The 19,891-nt window shown below is 48.9% G+C and overlaps 1 protein-coding gene across 2 annotated transcripts; it reads right to left on the bottom strand.

Moving 5' to 3' along the window:
* Positions 1 to 238: 238 nt before the first annotated feature.
* FUS (FUS RNA binding protein) lies at positions 239 to 8,287 on the bottom strand. 2 transcript variants are annotated; one of them, XM_072122873.1, is made up of 15 exons: positions 8,184 to 8,287; positions 5,743 to 5,767; positions 5,404 to 5,561; positions 5,147 to 5,315; positions 4,797 to 5,059; positions 4,528 to 4,714; positions 3,362 to 3,396; positions 2,494 to 2,529; positions 2,309 to 2,415; positions 1,507 to 1,636; positions 1,322 to 1,426; positions 1,031 to 1,151; positions 852 to 949; positions 607 to 763; positions 239 to 468 (listed from the first exon to the last, which is right to left on the bottom strand). In XM_072122873.1, exons 1-15 carry the CDS (start codon positions 8,194 to 8,196, stop codon positions 429 to 431), a joined length of 1,644 nt encoding a protein of 547 aa, XP_071978974.1. In that variant the 5' UTR covers positions 8,197 to 8,287; the 3' UTR covers positions 239 to 428. The 2 variants fall into 2 exon arrangements, with proteins under 2 accessions (XP_071978974.1, XP_071978972.1); XM_072122871.1 differs by having other exon boundaries at positions 607 to 766; positions 8,184 to 8,286.
* Between the last annotated feature and the right edge of the window lie 11,604 nt (positions 8,288 to 19,891).

The following is a 19,891-nucleotide window of genomic DNA, read 5'->3' as shown; positions in this document are numbered from 1 at the left end:
CATGCACCGGCTGCACAGACATCGCAGCTCAGATGTTGCTGCACCAGTTTTTGTGCCACTTGTCTGCAGGTGACGATAACCTGTGACTAATGGACTGTACAGACTTCTGGATATGTAAACATTGCAGCGTGACCTCTGCCCCGGTACACACCTTGTATCTAAAGGTCAGGGCTATATATACATCTACATTATCCAAGATGGGGGGGGAGAGTTTATGGAAGAGACCAGACGCAGCGTGTAGAAAATGTACACACAACTTTATCTGTTTAATGGGCAAGGACTTTACAAAGACAATAAAATTCACAGCGCACGGCGGAGGTCATACAAATTGTACAGAAGTTTAGAACAGTTTTTGTGAGAATCCATAGGATACATCATACGTATAAAATAAAAACAGTATGTAACGTAGGAAGGGCGGCGGGCCAGCGCTAGTACGGCCGCTCACGTCTGTCCTGTCTGTGATCTCCCCTGTAACACAACAACATCACCATTACTGATCACAAATGGAGAAAGTTCCTATTTTACGCTCATTTCCTTGTCTGGTGACAGCAACTAGAGGTAATTGAGCTTCTACTAGTCATTTATGGATGTTAATCTATAACTCACCTGGAATCCATTTTGCCTGGTCCAAATCCACCGCGGTCTCCCCCTCGGCCGCCCCTGAATCCTCCTCTGTCACCACCTCTCCCTCTGAAGCCTCCGCGATCAAAACCACCACGGCCTCCGCCCCTCCTGTCATCACCAAAACCTCCCCCTCCGCCGCCTCCTGGATAACAAAAAAAAAAAGTTGTCAAGTCATGTAAAGATTCACGCTGCTGCAGGTCAGGACAGGGTTAAACTAGAATCCTCACCCATGTGGGCACCACCCGGGCCTCCGGGTCCATCGGGCTTTGGAGCCTTGCACTGATTGCACTCGTTTCTCCAGGAGAAGTTCATGTTCTCACAAGTCCTGTAAGGAGGAACCAAGACGACAGATGAGAGAACATCCACCATAGTCACCGTGCAGCGTGTGAATGTGCCTCTAACTTACGGGTTTGGACACTTCCAGTCACCCGCTCTCTGCTGTCCCCCACCACCACTGGGGTATCCTCCACCTCCACGGCTGTTGCCGCCGCCACTAGGACCACCAAATCCTCCACGTCCCACAGGGCCTGAAAGGAAGATTAGTGTATTAGTAACAACATCCATAACAATGTCCCCAAATAGAGGAACTAACAGAACGCGAGGCTACAAAACTCAGGCAGTGCTCAAGGCAGGCGCAGGAAGGGGCAATTTCCAAATCTACAACTAAACTGCCTGAGAGCCTCCAGCGCTTACACACCTCCGCGCCCTCCTCTCCCGCGTCCGTTTCCACCTCCTCGGCTGTTGAAATCTGCCCTTCGCGTGGCAAAGGAAACCTTAATCTGGTTCCCAGAAAACTCTTTCCCTGAAGAAAAAGAACAGATTTTAGTATCGGAGACATCAGACAGGACGACTCGCCAAAATAATCACACGCCGACCACTCACCATCAAACCAGTCAATGGCGGCCTTAGCAGAGGGAGGGTCGTCAAAGGACACGGTGGCTTCTCCCTTCAGCTTGCCCGTCTCACGGTCGGTGTACAGGTTGATCATGGGCTGCCCTGTCTTTTTGTTTGTCTGTTTAGGAAAAACACAAGATGAATAGTCTGCCCCATTATGGGTAATAAAGCAAAGCTACGGGGGCATCTCTGCAGAAGGGACAGACAAGTCTTTCCTAGATGAGACTGACTCTAGCGCCACCTACTGGAAGGTGCGCAAAATGACACTTTCAAGAAGCCACTCAAAGCCTCCTGAGGAACCAGCTTTCTGCTCTACAAAAAGTTATATCTCTGAAAGATTTACTACCCATAATCATGGGGCATCTACAAAGAGGATCTGCCTAAATATCAGGCTATAAGACATAGTGAGCACTGAACGCAGCTCCGTGTAGTGTGCAGGGTGTGAGATTCAGGATTTCAGGCATCTGCTCTTCATAAATCTGAAGCTGCCCCAACAGAGGGCACCACTTTCTTTGGTGCACCTTCAAAAAATGGTATGTGCAACACAATTCTGCTGGACTGTGCATGGTAAATCTGGCGCATGGTCCAACTGAGCATTGGATGCCCCCTAAATTGGGTCATACGGTCAAATGCAACACAAATGTGGTGCCGAGACTTTAATATCTGTCCAGGCGGAAAACTGGCGCCGGCCCTTAGTAAATGTGCCCCAGCATATATATGAAAAGCTACACAGGATATTTTAAAGTCTTCCGGTGGAAATCCACCCCCCAGGAGGACTCGCTGCACTCACCTTGATTATTCCAATCTGCTTGAAATAGTCGGCGACTGACTCCACTGTCACGTTCTCACCGAGACCTTGCACAAAGATTGTGTTGTTGTCGGAGTTATCCTGCTCCGCTGTAATACAAAGCTACGATTAGCTCTCATGACTTATGAGCACTACAATTGATTGAGCACAGTATGAGGAGCACTTACGCATGTCGTGTCTGGGGGGTCCGCCTTCACGTGGTCCTTTGGAGAAGAGCAGAGAAGAGGAAGTGTTACGGGTGTGGCGGCACATGCAGGCTACATCTCCCCCTCCCCCCCCACACAAACAGCTGAATGAGCGCTCAGACTATCCATTGTCAGTACCCGGGTGACGAGACTTACACACAAGTCTGTTACAGAAACCCTAGGGTCTTTTCCGGACCCCCAGTCTGCCATATTGGGAGCAGACAACCAACCTTATACGGCGTCAGAGCAAACCCTGAGTGCTGTACCCTTAATACACCACACTAGGAATGTACAATGCGAGGCTCTGGACATGGTCCACCATAGATGAAGAACACATTTCTATTACACCCTGTATATTAAACCCTCAGATTTTTCGTCTCTTTCATAGTTTTCACTTCCACTGAACCAGAGGTTTTTTTTTTACATTTGTTTTCACCTTTGTTTTTTATCAATAACCCACAGACCAGGCTTGTTACCAGCAGCAGCACCCTGTCTGTGTCGTACCTTTTAACCAGCGTGGATTTGGTCACACACAAGATTTTCCACGTGACACTTGTGAGAGGTTTTTTTTGTACCAGGTTGATAAGGGTTAATGGACCCGTGAGACTGAGCACATGCATTCACCAATTTCCTGCCTCCCAAAAACCATAACCAGACCCCACTGAGGTCTTCAACCAAATAGCCTGAAATATGTGCAAATAGACCGAAAATCATAAAATAGACTGAACATAAAGTGCACTGGCACCGACAGTGGAATGAGCCCCCCCAGATCTCCTCCTCATGAATGAACCCAAAGAAAATGAACAGTAACAAGAATTTGCGTTTGAGATTTTACAACTCTTTCACTTACCACCAAATTTACTGAATCCTCCCCGTTCACCACCGCTGAGAAGACAATTAGGAGACATTGAAGTGTTTGTACTGAGCTTCCCGCACGCACTCTGCACTACTAACACGCTGCTGTGTCGTTTCTACACGTATGAAGCCTTCTGCGGCACTCATAGTCATCACCTTTAGATACCATTATGTATATTTTTTGCTTTATTTATGGTTTCATTGCGGTTTTATACCATAGATTACAGTTCTGTTATGCTACGCTTATAGAGGCTACGTATATAGTGATATAAAGCTAGAGTGAAAGCTGACGACACCTTGAAAACCTGTAGCACATAAAATGCAGAATTTGTTAAAGCAGAGCAACACAGCAAACATGATTGTGCAGTTGTATTCCTATGACTGCGGACACCATCCTTCTCCGTACTCACCTGCGGCCGCCCTCCATCCGGCTTGCCCACCTACCCCCCCCTCACCATTGGCAGTGCCCCCCACATCACACAGCCCCAGCACATCGGCCGTAGACAGAGACACACAGACCTTATCTAGATTGCAACTTCATTTGTTTTTGCATTTTGCAGGTTTTTTTTGACCATGAGACTTTTTAACCCCTACATTTCCATCAAAGTTTGTGAACCCGATAATAATTCAGAAATCTTATCCGCTTATGACTTTACCCCTTAAATACACAACACTTGTACCATGTCGGTAGTGGAACCAGTACCCAGGTATTTGTACATCTCCCCACATCTGTCCAGTATTTCATTTGTGGTTCAGTTTTGTTGTGGTTTTTCCATCCATTTACCCATTTTTTGTTTGTTTTGTACCAATCCTTCCACATAGAGTCCGTCATCCTGCCTGCGCACGCACTGACCAGTTGTACATTTACACTATTCCCGTCATTATAGGCTTGTAACCATTGCAGTTTTTATATCCACAGGGTTGTCAGCACTTTTTGGTATGTTTACACCCTTTGCTATTACAGATTTCTTATTACCATTCCTCTATTTGCAGCCACAGTGCTTAGTAACCAGCTTATAATTGATGTACATGTCTCAGCCATCCTGGAATAAAACCCGTGTTTTGCTTTCTAGTCGTTTTTTAACACCTCACTGCAACAGCCAATCATCATTCAGTCATCCAGGCTCCGCCCACACACACTGCCCATGGTCAGATACCTACCCCATGCCGCCTCCTCTTCCACCACGGCTTCCTCTACCGCCTCTGTCAAAGCCGCCTCCACGGCCACCGCCGAATCCTCCGCGCCCACGGCCTCTACCTTCAGGTCCGCTACCATAGCCTCCCTGATCAGAGCTGCCGTAGCCTCCACCTCCGCCCATGGAAGGGGAGTCCTGGTTGTATCCACCAGCTAAAAGAGGAATAAAAACCATCAGAACCAGATGGATAAATAACAACTTCAGGAAAGAAAAAAAAAAGTCAAATGCGCTTACATCCGCTGCTGTACTGAGATTGCTGCTGGCCATAGCCCTGAGGAGCGTTGTATCCGGACTGCTGACCATAGGAGCTCTGCTGCTGCTGCCCGCCATAGCTGCTGTTGCTTCCCTGCTGCCCTCCATAGCTGGACTGGTGCTGTCCTCCATAGCCGCCCTGCTGGCTGCCATAGCTGCTGCCCCCGCTCTGCTGCCCGTAGCTGCTCCCCTGCTGCTGGTAGGAGGAGGGGGGGGTGCTGGAGGACTGGGAGTTGCTGCCATAGCTAAAAGACAAGAGGATAAGCAATCACCATCATCCATGAAATCACAGGACCACACAATGTCCACAAATAAGCAGAGCGGTCACTTACCTGGCGGTATTGCTGCTGGCCGGGGGCTGCTGGGGGTAGCTAGAATATGATGACTGGGATGACGGCGGCTGCTGCTGTTGGCCCCCGCCATAAGGAGTCTGCGAGGTCTGGGAGCTGCCATAGTTACCGGCCCCATAACCTTGTGGTGCTGACTGGGAGCTGTATCCAGCTGTATACAGAACAGAGAACACGGGACATTAAAAGAAAATACAAAAACCTCATGCAATGCAATAAATTACTGCACAATATAAACTCACAGCTCTGCTCCTGCCCATAGGATGAGCCGTATCCTCCCCCCTGACCATAGGACGAGGACCCGGCGGACTGGCCGTAGCTGCCGTAACCCTGCTGGCTGTAGGACTGGCTGCCCTGCTGAGAATAGCTCTGTGCGGGCTGGGATGGGTAAGCTCCATACCTACAGGGGAAAGACAAAACTCATCATCAAGTGACAAGAAACTGCAAGGCAGAAAGGATTTCAGGTGACGATTGCCATTCAGGTTGGTCTCCCGCGCCATTCATTGCTGCAGGTCCAGGGTTTTTTGTACTGGAACTGAGAAAATGCCCCCCCCCCCCCCACATATATTTGGAAGTCTTACCCTTGGCTCGCTTGTTGGGTGTAATCTGCAAACAAAAGAGAAAGGAGAATGTTTAGTCACATTAAATGCAAAGCGCCATCACAATATATAATATAATAGCTGTGTGTCCTGTCACCAGGAGGTGCTGCAGGTCACATCACAATATATATAACAGGCAGTCCCCAGGTTACATACAAGATAGGGTCTGTAGGTTTGTTCTTAAGTTGAATTTGTATGCAAGTCTGAACTATATATTTTATCATTGTAATCCCAGCCAGAACTTTTTTGGTCTCTGTGTTGGGTTGTCATAAGAATCAGGATTAACACTAAAGCTTCATTACAGACGCCTGTGATAACTGTTACAGCTGATTATTGTAGCCTAGGGCTAAAGTACAGGAAATTACCAACATCCAGAGGTCCGTTTGTAACTAGGGGTCGTATGTAAGTCGAGTGTTCTTAAGTAGGGGACCATCTGTATAATAACTGTGTGTCCTGTCACCTGGAGGGGCTGCAGATCACATAATATATAATAGCTGTGTGTCCTGTCACCTGGAGGGGCTGCAGATCACATAATATATAATATAATATATAATAGCTGTGTGTCCTGTCACCTGGAGGGGCTGCAGGTCACATCATACATAATATATCTGATCCCTGTTCCATCTGAGCCATGAGGACTCCCCTTATAGCCAGAACCCCCAATGGAAGGGATCCAATGGACCAGCAGACGTTAGAACGTCTTAGGATAAGACTGCATTGTACACGTGGGAGTTAGGACTGAGGAGGTAAGTGGCTCTGCTGCGAGTCCAAGCACTGGATTTCCCAGCAATCACCAGAGCAGAAGCCTCGGCTCGTCATCAGGATACATTTAGGGATGACCCAAATAGGCGGCCCCCTCACAGCTAAGGGGCTCTGGGACCACGCTCACCATCAGTAAGGTAAGTGACGGGAGTGAGGAAGAGCATTGCCCTCTAAATGTAGAAACCTGGGGTGTAACAATATGGTATAGAGCTGGTCCCAGTGATCTCACAGACTACAAACCATTTCTAAAGCAATGAGATCTACAGCAGTGGGTTACCTCAGTATGTGATCCAGGCTGAAAGCCAAAGCGACGCAGCGTGTGAACGCGCCCTCAAGCAGTTCTCGGTCACTTTGTTCGGACCTCATTTCTATGGGGCCTTACTACATTACTGTTAACATTTGCGTTTACAAAACAGAGTAAACATGATGTTAACACATGTTATCAAAAGTAATGTAATTAGGCAAATCACCTCCTCCCTTGCAACAAAAACACAACGTGTGAGCGTTGAACGTCGGTTTTTCGTTGTGTTTTTTTTTTTACTGAATTTTCCAGAACATTTTTATTTACACGTCGCTCATGTTACGGTTTGTGTTAAAACCGAAACGTGGCAGCCTATGGGTGCAACGTGTCTCCTTATACACGTGTGATTTGTTGCAGGGGAGTCTGAGCTTCACTCGTGTTCTCCTTGTGATTGTAATGGGACAGTGTATAACGTCCCACGCGTGGGACCGAGGCTCAAGTCCATCTACATATGAACCTTAAGGCAAGCGGCACACTCAGCGTTTTGGACCCGTTTGTGGGCAGCTCTTAAGCAGTCCATTACAAACCCATGCGTTTTGACCGGTTTTACCAATTATTTTAAACTAAAACAGGTCAAAAACGCATGCTTTTTATAACGGACTGGTTCAAAACGGCCCAAAAACTGGTTCAAAGTGCCACGTGTACCGTAGGCCTTAGGCCACAACCAGCCCCCGGCCCACAGTTTGCGGCTTGTGAGGTCCTTGGGAAGGAACAGCCCAGAGTTTCGTGTCTCTGGCAGTCACATAAGTGGATCCATGAAAACCACAGCCGTGTGTATGAGACTTCGTAATACATGGGACCCAGTGCTACATAATACAACAATGACTGCAGGGGCCCAGACTGTGACCCATGACAAGTGTCTGTAGTGTTCAGTGAGAGGCAGAGACTCCACAGATGATGATTTGTGAGGTAAATCTCATCTACTTCAGAGGATTCCCCTTTCCCGCTCAGACTCTCCCTGTAACAAAGCGCGGGAACTCCTCACACACGCGCGGTCACGTGGTCTGCCCTCTGCCCAGTAACGGCCTCGGCCAATCAGCACCGCTCCACACACACAGCCCGGGCGATCAGTAACCACGGTAACGCGCCCCTCCCCCACCCTGACGCCTGAAATGGCGCCACCTCACAGCGCGAAACAAAATGGCGGCCGACCGCAAAAAGAAGTGTGTGAGAAACAAAGATTACCGAGAAACCGACGGCAGAGGCCGGAGCCGCGGCAGCAGAGCAGGGACAACCCCCGGTACAGTGCGGCATTACCCGCCATAGATGTGACGGGCGCCGGCATCGCGGGGGTTAATAACAAAATACGCCACAATTCACCTCATTTCGGTAGCGCACATACAGAGCCCCGGCCACTTACCGTTGGTCGCCATGATTGATGCTCTGATTCACACACAAAAGATCCTTCCCCTAAGCTTCTCGGCGCCGCAATGATCAGGGCGGGGTCTGCAGCCTCTTATATGTCCTCGGGAGGAACCATTGCGCCGTGCGGGCGGGGGGAGACTCCCTGCAGGGTCTGGGCTGGTGGGTGTGTGTATATGTATATATATATATATATATATAAGTAGTAGAAAGCAGGCAGCACTCCAGATAGAGTGAAAAAGCAGGTATTCTTTAATCCATGTTAAGGTACAATGAAGTACAAAGGCCTTTCTGGAGTGCTGCCTGCTTTCTACTACTTATTTTGGAGAACCTAGAGCCGGGTTCTGAGTGCCTGCACCCACCATCACCTTTTTTGGATGTGCTGTTTGGACTTTCCCTACGTATATATATATATATATATATATATATATATATATATATATGTGTGTGTTTATCCCTCACTGACGTGATCATATAACACACACAGATTTGCGATGATTTCTCAATGCGATTTTCGTCATTTTGTCAAGACTTTCGCAAAATTGTCGCACTCATGCGCCTTCCCGTAGATTCTTCGAAAACCACCCATTGTGTTTCTGTACGTCAGTAACCGAACCGTGTAAACGAGACCCTACGCCGCTTTCACGTAGGCGAATGGCGGACACGTATTTTGCACTGGTGTGAGCCGTGCGGCTCTGAGACACTTATCATCTGAGTTTTGGCTTCGGCTTTACAGTTTCCATGTTTTTTAAAAAACGGATTATAATTTAAACAGATGAACGGGCGAATCCATAGCAACGATTCAGGTCTTCCTAACGGAACTGTTTATCGTTATTTTATAGCCATCCATTTTTTTTATTCCAACTATCCGCTGGATAAAACGGAAGGTCAAAACATGGGTAATAACAGACAGCATCGTAAGGTTATTGAGATTAATGGGGAAAAACAGACCCACGTCTGTAAAACGTGAATGGCCTCAGACTGGCGCAGATCGGGGGTGCCTATGGAGCGATTCTCCCTCCTGGAGACCCCCGCGGTACCCCTGGCTGCGCACGCTTTCGAAACACCTTTCAAAGGCGGCAAAAAGCAGCTTGACCCAATCGTATTAGGCTGCAGTCACACGTGGTGTTTTGAACACGTTTTTGGCCCGTCCTTAAGCAGTCCTTTTAGGTTTTTAGGTAAAACCACGTTTTTAGGTAAAACCTGTCAAAAACCTTTTTAACGCATGCGTTTTTTTGCCGGAATGCTTAAAAACGAGCAAAAAATGCGTTCAAAATGCCAAGTGTGACCGCAGCTTAGTGTTTATAGTGACGCGCTTACGATCGGGATGAGGCTCCACGTGTTTTCCATAGTTCACAAGAAAAACAGGTCAAGTTTGTTCCCGATCGCAAAGGTGTCAGTGCAGACGCAAATGCGATTGGGGCAAGCTCCTCTTAAAAGCCTTTGAAACAAGTGTAAACACGGCCGGTGGACACCACAGGGATCTCCGGCTCCGACCCGCTCTCCGGCTGAGGAATCTACGTTATAACAAGCGACAAACCTAATGACCATCATTATTCCGCTGCAGGTTGCACAGGGGCCCCTCACGGTGATCATTTAGGGGCCCCTTCACGCACCATCGTTATTAATCCATGATATTTCGAATGAGCTGAGGCGTCGTGCCGATGGCGGCCATGTTTGTGTATATGTAGATGATGGAGGCTGCTGCCATTGTGTCCTCTCTCTCGGGGACGGGCTGTGGTTTGCATTCATTTCCATATCAGTGAGATGGACAATGGCTACCAGCAGGGTGTGATCCCATCATTGTGTGTGTGTGTGGGGTGGGGGGGGACGGTGGTCACAGAAAATGGCCGCCTTCTTCTGAATCTACCATGTGATGACTTTCCTCCGCCCCCCCTCCCCTTCATGGAAAATAAGGTGTATTAAAATCTTGCCAAGATTGGAAAGGAGGTCACCCAGCATTTTCATAGCCCTGAATGGCAAATAAGACCCATCATCCAACAATGCACACAGCTTTCCCACACTGGGCAGATTTGGCCATATCGTTTGTCACTCAGCTTTCCCAGATACAGACATGATCTATATCAGATCGGAGTTGCCTCTTAATGTTATCACCTCGTTTATTACGTCCCGGTGAGGGTGCGGTTACCCAGTCCGCCAGAGATGCGTTTTAAAACACAATGTAATCGGAGCGGGAGCAGTACTGATCACATCTGCATTTCAGAGGAAACATATGCGATCGGTAACTTGCACCAAGGGATTTGCATGTATACAATGCAAGGAGGCAACTGTGATCTGATCTATTATAGCTCATATCTGTATCTGGGAAAGCTGGGTGATTCTCGAATAGGAAAGCCACAAGGAACAGCGTCTCATCCGATCTCACAACACTGTAGTCTCACTGGGGGAGATTTATCAAGTGTCTGAGGTAAAACTATTCTAGTTGCCCATGGAAAACTATTGGAGATCAGCTGTAATTTTATAAACTGTTGTGGGAAAGTGAAAGCTAAGCTGTGATTGGTTGCCATGGGAGACTAGAACGCTCTCAGACACTTCTGATAAATCTCCTTCATAGACTGTCAGCTTTTGTGTCCTCCCCTCATCCTCATAGAGTGTAAGCTCTTGTGTCCCCCCCTCATCCTCATAGAGTGTAAGCTCTTGTGTCCCCCCCTCATCCTCATAGACTGTAAGCTCTTGTGTCACTCCTCATCATCATAGACTGTAAGCTCTTGTGTCACCCCTCATCCTCATAGCCTGTAAGCTCTTGTGTCACCCCTCATCCGCATAGACTGTAAGCTCTTGTGTCCCCCCTCATCCTCATAGACTGTAAGCTCTTGTGTCCCCCCTCATCCTCATAGATTGTAAGCTCTTGTGTCACCCCCTCATCCTCATAGACTGTAAGCTCTTGTGTCACCCCCTCATCCTCATAGCCTGTAAGCTCTTGTGTCACCCCTCATCCTCATAGACTGTAAGCTCTTGTGTCACCCCTCATCCTCATAGACTGTAAGCTCTTGTGTCCTCCTCATCCTCATAGACTGTAAGCTCTTGTGTCCTCCCCTCATCCTCATAGACTGTAAGCTCTTGTGTCCTCCCTCATCCTCATAGACTGTAAGCTCTTGTGTCACCCCATATCCTCATAGACTGTAAGCTCTTGTGTCACCCCCTCATCCTCATAGACTGTAAGCTCTTGTCTCACTCCCTCATCCTCATAGACTGTAAGCTCTTGTGTCCCCCCTCATCCTCATAGACTGTAAGCTCTTGTGTCCTCCTCATCCTCATAGACTGTAAGCTCTTGTGTCCCCCTCATCGTCATAGACTGTAAGCTCTTGTGTCACCCCCTCATCCTCATAGACTGTAAGCTATTGTGTCACCCCATATCCTCATAGACTGTAAGCTCTTGTGTCACCCCCTCATCCTCATAGACTGTAAGCTCTTGTGTCACCCCCTCATCCTCATAGACTGTAAGCTCTTGTGTCACCCCCATCCTCATAGACTGTAAGCTCTTGTGTCACCCTCTCATCCTCATAGACTGTAAGCTCTTGTGTCACCCCCATCCTCATAGACTGTAAGCTCTTGTGATCAGGGCCCTCCCTCCTATGACTGTCTGTACCGTGTAATGTAATATATGTGTATCTGTCCCCTATGATGTGTAACGCTACGGAATATGATGGCGCTATACTCAGATTATTATTACTACACTGATCTTCTGAGGAGAATGTCAGATACATTAGTGAGGTGATTTTCTTGGTTTATTCGCAGTCGCCATGATGGTAGATGTAAATAATGATTTGTGAACAGACTCTGATTAGATTATCCCAGTGGAAGGTGTCGGAGCGGCCGGAGGATCATCCTGTTCCTGCCCCTTTGTCTGGATATCTCCTGCTGTGACCCTTTATCCTAATGTGTATCACTTCAGCTGTAACCCCCCCTGCTTTATGCAGATGGTATCTCCCGGTACTGGCTCAGGCCGGTCTGGTCCCCAGTGAAGGACAAAGAGGAGGAGGGGGGGGGGGGGCAGGAAATATGGGTCAGGGGGCAGCTGTGAGAGGCAGAACACCCTGCCGTCATAAAAATATAGAAGACTATGAGGTCATCAGGGTGACGGCTTACAACAAGCTAAAAAATGGAGAAAGGCCGGAGCCAGACCCTGATTATATATATATACACTCACCGGCCACTTTATTAGGTCCACCATGCTAGTAACGGGTTGGACCCCCTTTTGCCTTCAGAACTGCCTCAATTCTTCGTGGCATAGATACAACAAGGTGCTGGAAGCTCCTCAGAGATATTGCTCCATAGTGACATGATGGCATCACACAGTTGCCGCAGATTTGTCGGCTGCACATCCATGATGCGAATCTCCCGTTCCACCACATCCCAAAGATGCTCTATTGGATTGAGATCTGGTGACTGTGGAGGCCATTTGTGTCCAGTGACCTCATTGTCATGTTCAAGAAACCAGTCTGAGATGATTCCAGCTTTATGACATGGCGCATTATCCTGCTGAAAGTAGCCATCAGATGTTACAGGGTACATTGTGCTCATAAAGGGATGGACATGGGCAGCAACAATACTCAGGTAGGCTGTGGCGTTACCAAGGGGCCCAAAGACACCATGACACCACCACCACCAGCCTGACCCGCTGATACAAGGCAGGATGGATCCATGACACCACCACCACCAGCCTGACCCGCTGATACAAGGCAGGATGGATCCATGACACCACCACCACCAGCCTGACCCGCTGATACAAGGCAGGATGGATCCATGACACCACCACCACCAGCCTGACCCGCTGATACAAGGCAGGATGGATCCATGACACCACCACCACCAGCCTGACCCGCTGATACAAGGCAGGATGGATCCATGACACCACCACCACCAGCCTGAGCCGCTGATACAAGGCAGGATGGATCCATGACACCGCCACCACCAGCCTGACCCGCTGATACAAGGCAGGATGGATCCATGACACCACCACCACCAGCCTGAGCCGCTGATACAAGGCAGGATGGATCCATGACACCACCACCAGCAGCCTGACCCGCTGATACAAGGCAGGATGGATCCATGACACCACCACCAGCCTGAGCCGCTGATACAAGGCAGGATGGATCCATGACACCACCACCACCAGCCTGACCTGCTGATACAAGGCAGGATGGATCCATGACACCACCACCACCAGCCTGAGCCGCTGATACAAGGCAGGATGGATCCATGACACCACCACCACCAGCCTGAGCCGCTGATACAAGGCAGGATGGATCCATGACACCACCACCACCAGCCTGACCCGCTGATACAAGGCAGGATGGATCCATGACACCACCACCACCAGCCTGAGCCGCTGATACAAGGCAGGATGGATCCATGACACCACCACCACCAGCCTGACCCGCTGATACAAGGCAGGATGGATCCATGACACCACCACCACCAGCCTGAGCCGCTGATACAAGGCAGGATGGATCCATGACACCACCACCACCAGCCTGACCCGCTGATACAAGGCAGGATGGATCCATGACACCACCACCAGCCTGAGCCGCTGATACAAGGCAGGATGGATCCATGACACCACCACCACCAGCCTGAGCCGCTGATACAAGGCAGGATGGATCCATGACACCACCACCACCAGCCTGACCCGCTGATACAAGGCAGGATGGATCCATGACACCACCACCACCAGCCTGAGCCGCTGATACAAGGCAGGATGGATCCATGACACCACCACCACCAGCCTGAGCCGCTGATACAAGGCAGGATGGATCCATGACACCACCACCACCAGCCTGAGCCGCTGATATAAGGCAGGATGGATCCATGACACCACCACCACCAGCCTGAGCCGCTGATACAAGGCAGGATGGATCCATGACACCACCACCACCAGCCTGAGCCGCTGATACAAGGCAGGATGGATCCATGACACCAGCACCACCAGCCTGACCCGCTGATACAAGGCAGGATGGATCCATAACACCACCACCACCAGCCTGAGCCGCTGATACAAGGCAGGATGGATCCATGACACCACCACCACCAGCCTGAGCCGCTGATACAAGGCAGGATGGATCCATGACACCACCACCACCAGCCTGACCCGCTGATACAAGGCAGGATGGATCCATGACACCACCACCACCAGCCTGACCCGCTGATACAAGGCAGGATGGATCCATGACACCACCACCACCAGCCTGACCCGCTGATACAAGGCAGGATGGATCCATGACACCACCACCACCAGCCTGAGCCGCTGATACAAGGCAGGATGGATCCATGACACCAGCACCACCAGCCTGAGCCGCTGATACAAGGCAGGATGGATCCATGACACCACCAGCACCAGCCTGAGCCGCTGATACAAGGCAGGATGGATCCATGACACCACCACCACCAGCCTGAGCCGCTGATACAAGGCAGGATGGATCCATGACACCACCACCACCAGCCTGAGCCGCTGATACAAGGCAGGATGGATCCATGACACCACCACCACCAGCCTGAGCCGCTGATACAAGGCAGGATGGATCCATGACACCACCACCACCAGCCTGACCCGCTGATACAAGGCAGGATGGATCCATGACACCACCACCACCAGCCTGAGCCGCTGATACAAGGCAGGATGGATCCATGACACCACCACCACCAGCCTGAGCCGCTGATACAAGGCAGGATGGATCCATGACACCACCAGCACCAGCCTGAGCCGCTGATACAAGGCAGGATGGATCCATGACACCACCACCACCAGCCTGACCCGCTGATACAAGGCAGGATGGATCCATGATGCCAAATTCTGACCCTACCATCCGAATGTCGCAGCAGAAATCGAGACTCATCAGACCAGGCAACGTTTTTCCAATCTTCTACTGTCCAATTTCTATGAGCTTGTGCAAATTGTAGCCTCAGTTGCCTGTTCTTAGCTGAAAGGAGTGGCACCGGTGTGGTCTTCTGCTGCTGTAGCCCATCTGCCTCAAAGTTGGACGTACTGTGCGTTCAGAGATGCTCTTCTGCCTACCTTGGTTGTAACGGGTGGAGATTTGAGTCACTGTTGCCTTTCTATCAGCTCGAACCAGCTCTGTAAACCCTAGAGATGGTTGTGCGTGAAAATCCCAGTAGATCAGCAGTTTCTGAAATCCTCAGACCAGCCCTTCTGGCACCAACAACCATGCCACGTTCAAAGGCCACAAATCACCTTTCTTCCCCATACTGATGCTCGGGAGAACTGCAGGAGATTGTCCTGACCATGTCTACATGCCTAAATGCACTGAGTTGCCGCCATGTGATTGGCTGATTAGAAATTAAGTGTTAACGAGCAGTTGGACAGGTGTACCTAATAAAGTGGCCAGTGAGTGTATATGTGTGTATCACTCCGATCCCCCCGCAGAGCTCATTCTTAGTGTCACGGTGGATGATGAGGAGGGATCAGGAAAACATTTCGGGGCGCCCCATCTTATATCTTTCTAGAGACGTGACCGGGTCTGTGGGCTCAGTAAAGGGTCACATTTCACCATTTTCCAGGTTCTGTACTATACTTGGTCACCACCCGGCGCCTGGTGATTATTCGCTGCCGATACGGTTACTAGACCCCCACAATTAGTGGCGTCTCTGACCCTCTGCAATGTCCGAGCACGTACGGGCCGTCCGTGTCAGAGGAGAAGCATCTACAAGGCGGTGATCTATCCGGAATAAGAAGTATGAGGAGCAGTAGAAGACCCCGAGCCCTGACAAGTGTCTCCTGTAGTCCCAGCACTCAAACCGCAGGGTCTGTCAGAGTATCAAAACTGGGCCCCCGAGCCTTCCAGGACATACAATTACATGGACCCCCCATGATGAACATTCATTCCACTAATGACTGGATCCCCCTCGTATCTCCAGGAAAGGCTGCTCCCCATACACCAAGGAGGACAACATAGACAAGACCCCAAAACCAAGCCCTCCCGTAACGCCCATCACCCCAGAACAGTAACTGGTGAGGGTCCGGGCTAACAAGTAGCATCCAAGCCAAAAGTAACCCTTGCGGTAATCACCACCCGAGTCCTTCCACTTGATCACTAACAATATCCTAATAAGTCGCGCAACTTGCTAACAAAGCTACGATATTAACCCGTGACTCCGCCTCCCGGCAATGTATGTGGCGCTACCTCCCCCGGCACATGAATTATGGAAGTCCAGTAACAACCTGTGCCAAGGAAAAGAGCAGGAAACATAACTGGGCTATTGGGCCGGCAGCGCCTCCCTCATGGAGTAACATGCAAAGTCTCCAATGGCGGCGCCTCTCTTAACCCCTTTACGACCAGGCCCTTTTTTGTTTTTGCATTTTCATTTTTCACTCCCCCACCTTCAAAAATCCATAACTTTTTTTTTATATTTTGATGTAAAGAGCTGTGTGAGGGCTTCATAGTGACGGTATTCCATGCCGTGTACTGGGAAGCTGGAAAAAAAATTCCAAATGTAGTGAAATTACAAATTTTTTCACCATTTTCTTTGTGGGCTTGGATTTTACGCCCCAAATGACAGGTCTACTTTATTCTTTCGGTCGGTACGATCACGGGGATAACACATTTATATGGGTTTTATAATGTTTTCATACATTTACAAAAATTAAAACCTCCTATACAAAAAAAATAAATTCTTAAAATCTTCTGGCGCCAATAATCCTTTCATACTTTGGTGTACGGAGCTGTGGGTGGTGTCATTTTTTGTGAATTTTGACAAAGTTTTCAATGCTTCTATTTTTAGGACTGTACAGCTATTTGATCACTTTTATAAATTTTTTTTAATATTCTTCAAAATGGCAAAAAAGTGGCATTTTCGACTTTCGGCGCTATTTACCGTTACAGAGTTAAACCTTTTGATACATTGGACATTTTGGGACATGGTGATACCTAACGTGTTCATGATTTTTATTGTTTATTTATATTTATATCAGTTCTAGGGAAAGGGGTGTGATTTGAATTTTTTGTGTTTTTTTAATTTTTTTTTTGGTTTTTCAGACTCCCTAGTGTACTTTAACCCTAGGTTGTCTGATTGATCCTACCATATACTGCCATACTACAGTATGGCAGTATATGGGGATTTTCCACATCATCTATTACAATGTGCAAATTGCATACAGGCAGTCCCCGGGTTACATACAAGATAGGGTCTGTAGGTTTGTTCTTAAGTTGAATTTGTATGTAAGTCGGAACTGTATATTTTATCATTGTAATCCCAGCCAGAACTTTTTTGGTCGTCTGCTCCATTAATTTCCGGGAGCGTTGAGGGGTCCGACTGAGGTACCTGGGACCCCACTGGACCACTCGTTCTCGTGATCTCTGGGGTTCTCATCACTGAGATCCCCACGATCAGCAATTAAGGTCCAATCCTGTGGATAGGCCATAACTTTGTAAGTGGGAAAACCTGTTTAATCTCCCTCGGGCTCGGCAGCTAGTCTTCGAAGTCGTCCAGGCATCCAACCACTGCAGGATTATCAAAGAAATGAGTAGTCCCCAGGACCGCCACACGCAGACAAGCCGGGTACATCATAGAACAGGACACCGCCACTGCCCTCACTCGTCTTTTAATGTCCAGAAACTTCTTCCTTTTTTTCTGAACTTCCATCGAGAAGTCCTGGAAGAAAGCCGCCCGCACTCCATTGACTGTAATATCCCGCCATTATCGTGCTTGCCTCAGGACGCCGTCCCGATCTTTATGATGTAGCAACTTGATAAGAACAGGGCGAGGGGATTTACCAGGTGGTCCGGGTCCTGTAGGCAACTTATGGTACAATAAATAAAGGAGTCAGGTTATCAAGGCCAAACACCTTCAGCATCCAGTTTTAAAAGTAATTTTTGGCTTCTCCGGAACCCCAACCAGCCAGATATTGTTTCGGTGTAACCGTTCTCCAGGTCATCTGCTTGTAAGGCCAGCACTGCCCGTGACTCTTCTGCCATTTATTGTCGCATGGGAGGAAGTGCTCTCTCCACCTCTTGCACTTCTGTTCTTTCAGCCCTAGGAACATCTGCCAAGTTGGGCCCAGTGATCTGCTGGATATCTCTGTGGATGGCAGTGTGGTTGCCCGGCTCCTGTCACTTACTGTAGCAGAGGTTCCAGACGAAACTTCCCAACTTAGTCTCTGTCTCTGCTCTTAGGAGCTTGGATACGTGGCTCCCTGTTGGCTGAGGGTGCCATCTTGGGAGCTCCGCTCCCCCTGCTTGTCTGCCGGTTTCTGCCGTCTATGGCCCATCATCGCTGCTGCAAATTGCTCCTACCATACCCCTTCGGACAGGGGTCTTTATCATGTTTGTAGGTTGGCCTGATGTTTTTTAGTTCTCGCACTCTCAGGGTTGGCTCTATTACTCTGGAAGGTTGTACAGTCATCTAGAACGTCTGAAGGGGCATGAGGACCATGATGGGGGCTGGAGGTCGCCTCCCTGGAGAACAGGATTGGGGGGCATGAGGACCATGATGGGGGCTGGAGGTCGCCTCCCTGGAGAACAGGATTGGGGGGCATGAGGACCATGATGGGGGCTGGAGGTCGCCTCCCTGGAGAACAGGATTGGGGGGCATGAGGACTATGATGGGGGCTGGAGGTTGCCTCCCTGGAGAACAGGATTGGGGGGCATGTTGGGTATGTGGTGCAGAAGTCACAAGTACATTGTGTCATAGGTTTCTGAATACAGTGGGAGGCAGAGTAAGGAATTGTGGGATCAAGAGGCGTCACCTAGAAATGAAGGTGATGTTGGATTATGTGTAATATGTACAAGATGACGTAAGCGGAGGGGAGGAAACGGGGAGAGGGGGAGGCCAGGATTGCAGGGGATGGAAGAATTTATAACGTGTCAAAAATAATTTTTTTTTTATGTTAAGCTGTCTTAAAGGGGTATTCCGGGAATATGAACGTCTGACACAAAAACCCATGATGATATAAATAAATGAATACAACAATACTCAATGTCATTAGTCACAAAATGGAGCTTAAATAATTAGATTTTATGATTTACAAAATTTATGGCCTCTCTAAAGTAGGTGGAGTTATCACTAAGATGGCCGCCACTGGAAACTACAGGTTCCATGATCCTTTAGTTCTCAGTAACTCCTCCTACCACTTATGCTCTGCTCCCAGTGATGATCTAACAGGTTTTCTTGCTCTGTTACCATAGTAATGATGTGTAACTGCCATCACCACAACACTGGCCATACTGCATGCACTGCAACCAACTGACTACAGCCAAACTTAGTGGTGATCACATGACCCTGCCCAAGCAGGTGCAGGACATGTGATGTGGACATGTGACCAGCGGCCATCTTCTGTCCTGCCACGGACCGCGCGGAGGAAATTAACGGACTGATTAAAGGGCCAGTAGCATTTTAATTCTTCATTACAGGGTATGTCATCAGCATTTTCTGCTAAGGGGAGCAAAATTTTAAATAACAACTAATTACACATTAGCTTATATTTTGAGTACCCACTTGTATATGAATTATGCAGATTCCTGGAATACCCCTTTAAGGTTTTTAGAGAGCATTGGTTCCAGGTCCACAAGCGGATAATTTCATCCACCTTGTGTAGAGCATCTATGGGTCCTATCAGATGGACATAAGGGGAAGGGGTATGGGGGTCCACAGGTAAACCTTAGCCCCACACATGATGGGATTAGCTGTATATAAGGTGGCGTGCAGTACCGCCCCATCACCACCAGGCCG

Source organism: Engystomops pustulosus, chromosome 8 (genome assembly GCF_040894005.1).
Source record: "Engystomops pustulosus chromosome 8, aEngPut4.maternal, whole genome shotgun sequence".
In the NCBI taxonomy this organism is placed as follows: Eukaryota; Metazoa; Chordata; class Amphibia; order Anura; family Leptodactylidae; genus Engystomops; species Engystomops pustulosus.
This window is presented reverse-complemented; position numbering and strand designations above follow the sequence as displayed.

Coding starts and splice junctions, on each gene's coding strand:
- FUS (XM_072122871.1), bottom strand. Junction 5,562..5,742: donor ACCCAACAAGCGAGCCAAGG/GTAAGACTTCCA, acceptor TTTCCCCTGTAG/GTATGGAGCTTACCCATCCC. Junction 469..606: donor CCAGGCAAAATGGATTCCAG/GTGAGTTATAGA, acceptor GTTGTGTTACAG/GGGAGATCACAGACAGGACA.